We start from the raw sequence: 11,766 nt of genomic DNA, 5'->3' as shown, positions 1-11,766 counted from the left end.
TCACTGGGAGTGGTTGGGTATTCCACATTATACTTATGCTAGCCCCCTTGGAGTGGTTGGACATTCCACATTACGCTCGTGCAAGCCCCCTGGGAGTGCTTGGGCATTCCACATCGCACCCGTGCTAGCCACTTGGGAGTGGATGGGCGTTCCACATTACACCCATGCCAACCCCCTGGGAGTGGTTGGGCATTCCGCATTACACTTGTGCTAGAGGGTGGGGGGCAAATTAAAGTGGGGCATTAGGAATGATATAATAGTTAATCAGTTGTAGTTGCTGCATATTTCATTATAATTCTTGTTATAAACACAATAATTGTGTTTAAACTTACAAACCTGGTGACTGTAATCATTGGGCAGCCAAGGGCCAAAGACATCAGGTACTTTTCTAAGATTTATTGGTTAATTCACTTGTGTTGTGACTCTGGGACAAGTGGGGCTGGAATTGACCACGCACTAGTCCCGGGTGTCGTAACAACAGTAAACATCCATCTAATAAACCTCTTGTTGGTTATTGCATCCAACCCCCATGCTTCAAGCTACATGAATACAAGGTTCCAGAATGGATGATGCCCAGCCTGGTGGACAGTTCTCTATTAGGGTGCTTTCTATGCAGAGTCTGGGAAGATTTTTGTTCAATACTACAAATTTTGTGATATTTGAAGAAGGATTCTCCACACAAATGTATTTTCTCATTTAAACACACATCCTGAGCCAAATTTTTGGTCTTTGGGTCATGAAATATGTCCATTTCTGCGACTCACAAATGCCATGTGACATTGCCCAACATTTTCATCAAATTTGAGGTGGGTTCTGGGTGCAGTTGTGAGCTGCAACTGGGTTGGGGGTTGGCTGGGCCAAGGCAGAAAGAAACGGGTTCCTCCTGTCCTCTACCATAGAAGGGAATGAAATGGGGCAGCAACCACAGATCAGCCCAATTGTAGCCCTGGCACATTGCTGGCGTTGAGCTGTGACGATAGGAATGCAAGTGCTTTGAATTTGTTTTCTGGCTCAATGGTGTGTGTGAGTTGGCCCATGAACTGGGCACCTCTTGGTCTACTCCCAGAAGCACCACAGGGAAGCCACCGAATCTCTTCCATTTCCATCAAGTCCTTCCAATATTGATGACCTTGGACATGGTTTGCGGCGTTCTCACTCACACACTAGGATTAGGTCATCAAACCTTTGCCAGCCGCACCTTTTCCTCCCAAGCTAGCCATAGAGCAACACACCACACCCTCCCCAGTTTCACTATCCACAACAAGGAAAGGCATCACACCTACACATGCTGACTCATGTGCCTCCTCTTTACCTTATTCCAGGAAAGCCGATGTTCAGAGCACTTAAGAGATTCTAGGCAGGAACTCCTCACTGTTCCCAGCGCATGACCTGGAGATCTTTCTGCAGCACGTGAAGGCTCATAGGAATAACCTGTTCCTCCAAACACCCAGGCACCCTCCCAGTACCACAACAGTCTAGGTCAAGATCAACGAGGTAGTCAGTGCCTCGAGACAGTGACGTTAAGCTTTACAATGAGGTGAGATTCTCCTCCAATGCATGTAGCCTGGCCTTGTTGCATGCAGCATGGTTGACCCTGTGTGTACACAGTGCACATGACGCTCCGCCGTGCAGCTGCAAATATCCATGAACAAGAGTAAACAATTTATATTCACATGAGCAGACAAAATTGTTGGAGAGACAGGTGAGATGCCTCCGAGGCATCTTCAAGTACTGTGCCTATTGAGTTTGCACCGGTTTCCATTGTTGTCTTTCAAAAAGAGGGGAGATGATGAGCCTGCATTGGGCCCCAAACCTGAAGGGCATCAAATCTGTAGAGGCAGAAAATGGTCACTGTAAGAATGCCAGTGATGGAACATGTGGGGGGACAGCGCTTTCCCTCCCAAATGGACATGGTCGTGGACGTCATACAAGCATGTAGGTAGGTTCATTTAGTGCCAGTGGTGGGGGAAGAGAAGAGGTATGGATGGTACCTCAGGATGATAGCTGGGACATCACGGGTGATGCTTCATACCAGATTAGGAAGCGATACAGCCTGAGAGTGTCGACTGGCAGCAGTGGCATTTCATGTGTGGCCGGGGAAGTTGTGCAGGACCTCAGCCCATGATTATATTTCTCTCAGGTCCATCAGCTGGGGTCCCGCACCTTAACAGGTGCCACATCTTGGATAAGAGACTACCCAGTTGGCTGAGGATGCACCAAAAATGCCTTATGGGGCAGCAGTCACCAGCTTAAGATACTCTCCGATCGGATTTAGCGCATAGTTTGGAGAGCACTTAACTGAAGAGCAAAGCACTAGTGTGCTGGAGGAGGAGCCACAAGTTAGGGCATCTGTGCACAGCTCACCTAGGTGGCGAAGGTGGCAAATGGAGTCACTGTGGTGTTTCAACAAGTTTAGCTGTATTAAGGAACTAAGTTGTATAAATAGAACAAATAAGTTTACATCAGTGGTAAATATATACACTATATATATATATATATATATATAATATATACAGGTTTTCAGCTATGTCTCAGCTAACCTGAGATTTGCATCCATATGGTTCAGCTATTAAGCTGGATCACAGGGTCCTGCCAAAGGTTTTCCCTTGTGTAGTCAAGCACTTACTCTGTCCTCCTGGTCAGCTTTCAACCGTGTGGCAAGGTCCCATCACGTGAAGCACAGTTGTACAAGGTCTCTGGGAATGACGAGATCCTGTATGGAGAACTCTGTGTAAATGAACAATCGTTGGTGGCCATACTGCTGGCCTTTGACTTCACCCTCATGAGCACATAATGCCTCTTCTTCTCACTGCCATGTTGAGGAGTATGCAGCAGACCACAATCATTCTTGACTTTGTGAGTTGCATACTGTAGCCAGCCTCCATGAGTGGTCCAGGCACCTAACCCTTACCTTCAAAAGGCTAATGTCCCGTTCAGTGAATGTTCATGTGTGAAGATAGTTCTCACTGTACCTTCCCTGGAATTGGGACTGGGAATGTTGCAGGAGTGAGAAGCCACATTTTTATAGACTAGCACTTATCCCAGAGTAGCTAGCTATGCTGGGGGTCGGTCTAAATTATCATGGCAGCCCACACTCGGAGGATAAATTAATCATGACAATTGCAAGGGTAGCAGGCAAAAACATATTTTGTGGTTGAAGCGGAGTTGCACATTAGGGAGTGATAGACCGCTCAGTTGATAATGAAGTGCACCATCCTAGATAAAAGACATTGGTTACCCTGGATGTAGCTGCCTGATCCGGATGGCAAGATGCCACATAGGTTAGATGCGGAGAATCATAGAAACCCTACAGTGCAGATGAAGATATTCGGCACATTGAGTCTGCACTGACCCTCTGAAAGAGCACCCAACCTAGACCCACTCCCTTGCCCTATCTCCATAACCCAGCTAACCTTTGAACACTAAGAGACAATTTAGCATGGCCAATCCACCTAACCTGCACACCTTTGGACTGTGGGAGGAAACCCCAGAGCACCTGGAGAAAACCCATGCAGACATCATAGAATTTTTATCATAGAATTTACAGTGCAGAAGGAGGCCATTCGGCCCATCGAGTCTGCACCGGCTCTTAGAAAGAGCACCCTACCCAAGGTCAACACCTCCACCCTATCCCCATAACCCCACCCAACACTAAGGGCAATTTTGGACACTAAGGGCAATTTATCATGGCCAATCCACCTAACCTGTACATCTTTGGACTGTGGGAGGAAACCGGAGCACCCGGAGGAAACCCACGCACACACGGGGAGGATGTGCAGACTCCGCACAGACAGTGACCCAAGGCGGAATCGGACCTGGGACCCTGGCGCTGGCTTTGGGAAGAGCCGGTTGCAAAGAAATTGAAGGCCACGGTCACCTTAAAACCCACTTGGAGTGCATGCCTCTAGTCTCCCTGTGCCTGGAGATCTTCTCATAATAGGTTGCAAAGCTTCCCCCACCCCCCGAACCAATGCCTCAGCTGTCATTTGTGGTTTAAAAGTTGCAACAAAAAAAAAGCACTAAGGAAAGTTGCAGCACTTTACCCACAACCTCTTTCCAGTCTGCTGCAATTCTATATGACTAGACAAGGACAGTTATATTTATTTGGTTCACTAAACCCGCAGGCCCTGATGAAAATAGTGGGGAATTTAGAAAATGTGACTTTCATCCCCCTCTTTATGGGGGAACCGGATGTCAGTGAAGGCAGATGTACGATTGACACGAGGCATTCCCAACTGCGAATACAGCACACGTTCGGGAACACAGAGGAAAATTCTAAGTCTGGCATTCCCCAAACCGAAATGCTTCTCAAGAGCCAGATGAAAATTCAGTCCCCTGTCCTTTCAGCATTTAGAAATAACACTTGGAAGCAATAAGTGTTGGACTAATTTATTGAACAAGCGACAACTTTGTGAACTGTCAATTTATAGACATTTAGTTAATGTCCCTTTTGTGCATTGTGGCATAGCCACCCTGAAACTTTATCATTACAGCAACGCGTAATTTGTCAGGGCTTTCTTTCCTGTTTTCAGAGTTTCAAATACTTAGTGCCATAATCAGCCTTCCCGAAAATCTTGGGAAGAATCCAGAGGCGGAGAAGTGGTTTAAGAAATCCAGGAACAGTTTACAGAAGAAATAAGCAGAAAGCAAACACTTGTCTCCATACTCTGTAAATAAATGAGAATTGGCAGTCTCCAGCAATACAATGAAAACGGAAAAAGACATAGCATGTGACAAGAAATTTGAAGGAAAGAATCAGAAATCAGATAATAAAAAGATACTCAGTCTGCAATTAATACCAAAGATATAAGCTGAATGTTATACCAAACACAGGTTGAAGTGCAGTGATTTGGTTGTATTAAAATATACGTTTGCACAAAGCAGAATGTATTGGTCCAAGAATCCAAATAGTTAACACAGAAAACACCGAATGGCTTAATCTCACCCTTAAAGAGAGAGAGAGGTAAATGGATGTAACTAATCATAAAGGTTGAAGGAGCATACATAAATTCTACCAGTGAGCAATTGTTTTCTTAAAATGTAGGACTTTTTTGATTCACATCTATGAAATATAGGGGATTCATTACAGAGGAACTACACTGGAAAGTAAGGACAGGCTTCCAACAGTTTTCTACCCTGGAAAATTGTGAGAAGTGCAGACTCATTGCCCAATATGCACTCCTGGTGGGCAATGCTCCGTGTTTGTGTGTGATATCTGAAATTCCATAGATAGATATTTCTCAAGATCAGAGGTGATGGAGTATAATTATATGAACATTTATGGCACCCAATTATATTGGTACGAGAGCAGGCTAATTGAAATAAATATTGTAAAGGTGTATTGCAAGTCTAAAATGCAATTACAAAACATTTTAAAATGTACTTATGTATTGTGGAGGCCACAAGTATTTACTGTAGCAGCAGAAATAATACCTGCTGTTCACAAGTTTCAGCTCTCCCAGAATTAACTCTGAACTTCCTGCAAAGAATAACGTTCTGAATTAGAAATGGTTTGCTGCGTTGCTCCTTTCCGAAGTTTCAGCATGAAGCCTCAAGAACTGGGACATATGAAGCATGTATCACAAAAAGCAGTCAGATAAGACAGAATATATTGAATCACACACTAGTACATATATTAATAAATTAAGAATAGTAGGACTGTTTTTTTGTTATTACCACTTGTACAATATCAGCTAACCATAGTGATGAAAACAAGATCCTGCCCAAGAATAGTTTCTTTAAAATATTTTGGCACAATATAAAAATTTCCCTTATTGGAGATGGGTTTATTCGAAGTTACTATTAATGGGTTGATCAAGAAACTCAAATGGCATTTGTAAAAATGTTTCAAAACCAAGTAGGTAAAAATCAGTGAAAAAGTTATTTCAAAACAACAGAATTTATTTTTATTTTTTTTTACACCGTAATCATACCTGGCCCTGCAGCTATCCAGTAAGAGAGATTTGTATACACGCAAAATATTTTACGACCCTTCCTGGTTGATAGTTTCTGAAGCACATACAAACTCACAACACATGGCTGTTTCTTAAGCGAACACTGAGTTAAGCCATCACCTTACTATTAATTGATTTTAATATTGTAACTTGCCTACAATTGTTCACTTTGTCAAATGGAAAAATTATATGTAGATGCAGAAAAGCAACGGAATTCAGATCAAAAGCGTAACCCATCTCCTTACCCTCCAGAAACCTCAATAGAATCTGTGCAAAATCATTCACGCTGGGGGGGGGGGGGGGGGGGGGAGGGGGGGGGGGGGGGCGCGGGCGGGGAAAGAGGCAAGAATAACCAGGGCTAATTTTCACCACAGAATAAAATTACAATCTTCAAAATAAAAGAAATTCTGCACACCAATATTAATAATTTACACCTTACGGAATTTACGCTCACATGATAGCAAATTACAAACTTGCTAAAGAAGAAATGAGACTTTCAATCTCATGCACGTACACCAGTACACGCAAAGACGTAGTAAATTAATTAAAGATCCCGCAATGCCAAACTATGTTCAGCATAACATACTTGCACAATACAACTGCTTCGGAAGTTTTTGACCAGTACTTTGCAAATACAGATGGAAAGTTATTAGAATAACTACCTCTACTGCCTTATTATTCAAAGTCAAATGAGATGCAAATTGTTTGAAAAGTCATCATTCTTAGGCATGTATCACAAACAGCAGTCAGATAGATCTGAACACTTTCAAACACACACTTATACAGCTAAAACTCATTAATATTTTGGATCAAAAGGCATTGGGCCACACTGAATTCCAACATTTGCCATGTGTCTTCCATTGGTACGGCCTGGCTTGTTCCATTTACGTTCCCTATGGTGGGAAGCATGCTGAGGTTTCCTTTCATGTCTCTGGTATCTGGAGCCATCTGCATTTTTAGACGAAGGCTTTCCACACGGTTTGTATTTACCAGCATCATAAATCCGACTGCAAGATCAAAAGGAGAGCTCATTATTGCTTTTTTCAGTTAAAAAAAATCTAATTTTACTGTCATCATTACCAATGGCTGCATGCTTACTTCTGGATCAGCATTTCGGCAACATATATTTGAAGTGCTTTTACTAATTTTTAAGTAACAGTACAATCTTGTTTTTGAAAAGCAACTGAATTTATTTGAAAGATAGTTTTGACGTTTTTTCACTTGCGTACAGACAAAGTAAACATTATGCAACCGGACAGTGTTTGGAAGGATATTCTAACACCCTTCACCCAGAAATATATATACATTCTGCTCCATTCTCCATGGGTGAAACCTGGGTTTCAATTGAGTCGATTAGTTATTTAAATTTTCTCTCATTGCAGGGGAGGTCCAAATAAAATAAATATTGACAGGATCCACCTATTTACTGAATATGGCATTCTGTAGCACAAATCTAATAACTTCAAAATGACCACTGCACTCGTAGATGGCACAAGATGTTTTTCATCTCACGTGGGAGATATTGCAGTTGGATTTTTTTTTTTAATTATCGGGAGGGAGCTGACTCTGCACCTAAACTATAAAGTCTGGGAGAAAGTAGTTGCTTAATGATTGATAAAAGCGAAAATATTTCATAATGTAGCAGATATTGTGTATAAATGCAGTGAACTCAAACAAGGCAAGTCCGCTCTACATGATGATTAGGTAGTTTCTTGAATTACTTGTCACTGTATAGGACGACGCTGAGTCAGTCAGTCTAGTGAGGACGCAACCATCCATACAGATAATTCTATTGCGGTGGTCATAGGTTGGCAAAGAAGATTTGGTGAAGTAAGAGTTTCTAAGGACCAGTTATCAAATGGAAAATCCAAAATAGTTTATGATAGGTCAGTCAACATTCAAGGTATGGTATACTGTTGTCAGCAAAAGTAGAGCGGACAGCACGGCACCACGTTGAGGGCTGATAGAGGTGGTTTGGCTCTAACCAGAGTCCACATTTTAGCGTCATTCAACAATGTCAACAACAACAGGGAGCACAGTGGCAGAAATGGTTAGCACTGCTGCCTCACGGCGTTGAGGGCCCGGGTTCGATCCCGGCCCTGGGTCACTGTCCATGTGGAGCCTGTCCATGCGGAACTTGCACATTCTCCGTGTTTGCATGGGTTTCACCCCCACAACGCAAAGATGTGCAGAGTAGGTGGATCGGCCATGCTAAATTGCCCCTTAATTGAGGAAAAAAAAGAATTCGGTGCTCTAAATTTAAAAATAAATAAATAAATAAATGTCAACAGCATGAACGATCTGAAGCTTCGATTACACGCTCTGATCTCACCATCAGCACACAATGCTAATAAGCAGTTGCTGGGCAATTTTGGTCTCAATCTAAGCACAGTGTTCAGCAGCTGTCCCAAACCAACAAATTCCTTCATTCACTAGTGCTTCACTGACCGGACAAGTGTCAGGACAGTAACTGGTTAGTTCTTTTCTTGTCTACCACTCCTCTCTGCATCGGTTACTTTAGTTCCCAGGGTAACGAGATTAGAAGGCATTTTAGATAAGAATCTGATGCGAATAGCTTACGAGTAGAAAGTCTTTCTAGATGACTGGGAAGATCACTGTCTAGAGTCACAGAATTTGATAGGGGCAGAAAGCCAAATACATAGAAGGCAGAATTGAAGTGGAACAAAGGTATAATTGCTAGCAGGCTCAGAAGCAGACAAGCCAGTTTCCAGCCACCAAGCCTGAAGGCCACGTTTTACATCCATCAGGCTCAAAGTTTTCGAGTCAAGGTAATGCAGAAAATCTTTGTAGTTTAAATACCTTCACTGAACCCAGACAAGGTGTTTCTAAGGCTTCAGTATCATCCCTGTATTATGTGGCACCTATAAGCTGATTTTATAGATTTAGTTAATTTGGATGTTGTTGAGGAAACAGGGAAGTCTTGATATAGAGATCGCAGTTATATTTTGCAACAAGAGGTACTTTTGACAAAAACTGTGAGTTTAGTAATTCATATATCTTAATTGTCGTAGAGTAGAATAGCCCTGTGGGTGGGTATATGTCTATTCTTTACTTTTATCGTCCTTAATAATTGTTACACAATGACTGGGCTACTTATTCTCACTGGTGTTTCACTAGCCTCCTCACATCGTTACAAAAATCAAACTATACATTCCACAAACCGGTGTTCCAAGTTAGGATAGCCTCACAGATAACATCAGCGTGTTTCGTAATACTGTTGACTCCATCAGTTTGGTTTTGAAATCTATTTAATTACGTTTGCTCACAAAACCTCCAGTCAATGGGCTTCCCTGGCATTTTCAAACCAGAGGAGTCTGCTGTCTTCAATGTCAACTAAATCCCAATGCAGCTCAGGATTGTGCTGTACAAATGCTAAAGCTCCCTTTTAAAATTCAAACCTCAAAAGCCTTGCAACAGGAAAGTTTTCTCCAACCCACATCATCCTGATCTACATTAGAAAAATCTATCTCGTCTGGTGAAACCTGGCATGTTGATTAACAGAATTCCTAAATGAAGAACAATGTTTAGTAAATTTCTTTCCAAGGTTTAACTAGTGGTACTCTACAGGTTTAACTAGTGGAACTACAGTTAACTACTAGATTTAAATCAACATCAAGTTCTCCCACATTCTCACTGGCTAGAATTATGTAAATTCTTGAAAGGAAATACAAAGAGCAATGTTGACAATCAGACAAAAAAACATTAATTTCTATGTTGCCTCATTTGTGTGGGGAGAATTCTTCACATCAAGCAAACACAATTGTACATTTTCAATCATGCCAGAAAAATAATGATAAAATCCTTCACAGAAAAAAATGGCAACCTTTGTTAATGTTTGATAAACTTACCTTGGGCCAAATCGATTGAAATAATCTTCACCAAAAAAGTGTCTGTAGATGTATTCGTCTAGGTCATCAAAAGGATCAATTTTGTCTTCTTGGTGCTCTGCAATATTTTCAAGGTAATCTTCAACATCATTGACAAAATCAGAGAATAACATCTGATCATGTATAAAAAGGCCATTATGGAAGAACCGGTTTATAAATTTCTCCAATTCACTCCAGCGTTGGAACTCAACTACCTCCTGTTGAAGGTAATTATGGAGAAGTTTATGAAATTCTTCAACCTTGATGGGATCGAGAGCTTTATTAAAGAGGCTCAGCGATTCTTGATGGGCACATTCAAAGACACCAGAACAACCCTTGGGGCTCCTGTGGTAGTAATCTCTTCCAAAGTGATCATGTTCACTTGTGCTCCTTTCAAAATGGTGAGGCTCCTTGGTATACACTCTGTGTGGTTTCCTTGTATCACTATACTGGAACTGCTCATGAGCCGTTTCTCTGGCTTTATACTGACAGGAAGCTTTATCTCCATGCTGGTTTGTTCCACAAGGGTCTTCGTCATGGCGTTGCTGGAACCCTTGTCGTCTGCTCTTTGCATCTTGTGCCTCTTCGCGTCTCTTATTCTTGTGAAATAAATTTTTTGCTGAATTTTGGAAGTGTCGGAATGTGGATTTAACAGAATCAGAGAATTTCTTAAGGTTTGCTTTTACAGCTTCTTTAGCCAATTTAATTTTTTCTTTGTGATGACGCACAAACTCCTTAGTTGAGTTTTTCACAGCATCAAAACCATTCTTAAATGACCTTATAAAACCTTCTTTAGGTTGGTGCTTTTTCCCCCTATTCGCATAAAATCTCCGATTTTGTTTCCTGTCCTGCTTCTTTGAAGTTTTCTCAAATTCAGGATCATCCTTTACTTCCTTAGCTTCAACATAAAGTCTTTCCCACAAGTCAGAGCGTTGCTGCTCAAAGTCCAATTTCTTCTCCAGTTCCGCAAGTCTAGATTGCAAACTTTCGGTATCTTTACCTTCTTGTGCTGTATTAGCTGAGGACTGAAGATAACTCAAAGAATCCAGCTCCTTCCGCAGAGCATCAGTAACTTCCCTTTCTTTGTCCAGTTCCTTTCTTAGCAGCTGAGCCTCAGTCATAAGGTTCCCTTTCTGTTGAAGAAAGCGCTGTATCTGTTGCTTTTCATCCTCCAGATGATGCTTCAGCTTCTGGTTTTCAGTGATGATTGTCTCGGCATCCATCCCCTTTCCTTCTAATGTCCTAATTTGTTCCCTCAGCTTCCGAAGCTCATTCTGCAGCAAGGTTAGTGCTTTCTCTTCGTGTTCCAATGATTCTTTCATCCGCTGGTTTTCTTTAGCAAGGGTTTGGTGCTGTGACTGAACAGAAAGCTTCTCATCCACAGTCTGTTTTAAATGTGTTTCCAAGTTTTCTCCTTGTGACTAAACAAAGAAGAAAATTGATAAATGTACATGTGTAAAGGTAATGCAGCATATTACAAAACACTTACAGTTTAATAACTAGTAATATTGTAGGGCAACTCTGACCCCATGTTTTGAATTTAATAAAACTAACATTTAGACTTTCACTGTACAGAGGAGGCAGCACAGTAATTTCAGCATAAGGTACTTGCTGCTCGAGTACAATATGCTACACTTCAAAATATTTTAAACAGTGTAAACTCTGAACAAGCAGTTGTTTTATGCAAAACATTTGGTAAAAACCATGGTATTGTGAACCCTTGAAGCAGATGAGGAAACACCTCTTACATCTTATAGTGGCTGTTTCTTCACAAAACCTCAGCTGCAGTAGCTTCAAGTTGGAGATGCAACTTTGAGTTAACCTGGAAATTCCAATTTTACTCATTAAGCGCTTTCAGTGGCAACCCTGGTCAACGGTGGGGACGCAAGAGTACATGGCAGTCAACCAGACAGTAATAATCACTG

The 11,766-nt window shown here is 41.7% G+C and overlaps 1 protein-coding gene across 7 annotated transcripts in view; it reads right to left on the bottom strand.

Moving 5' to 3' along the window:
* Positions 1 to 4,375: 4,375 nt before the first annotated feature.
* The window catches only part of ccpg1 (cell cycle progression 1), a 96,433-nt gene continuing 89,042 nt past the window's right edge, over positions 4,376 to 11,766 (bottom strand). For all 7 annotated transcript variants that reach the window (XM_072470759.1, XM_072470765.1, XM_072470762.1 and 4 more), the window contains 2 exons: positions 9,824 to 11,262; positions 4,376 to 6,961 (listed from right to left, as the gene is read on the bottom strand). In XM_072470759.1, the coding sequence (XP_072326860.1) occupies positions 6,751 to 6,961; positions 9,824 to 11,262 (1,650 nt within the window). In that variant the 3' untranslated portion in view covers positions 4,376 to 6,750. The remainder of the gene's footprint in view (positions 6,962 to 9,823; positions 11,263 to 11,766) is intronic.

The sequence above is a fragment of the Scyliorhinus torazame genome, chromosome 12, assembly GCF_047496885.1.
Source record: "Scyliorhinus torazame isolate Kashiwa2021f chromosome 12, sScyTor2.1, whole genome shotgun sequence".
In the NCBI taxonomy this organism is placed as follows: Eukaryota; Metazoa; Chordata; class Chondrichthyes; order Carcharhiniformes; family Scyliorhinidae; genus Scyliorhinus; species Scyliorhinus torazame.
This window is presented reverse-complemented; position numbering and strand designations above follow the sequence as displayed.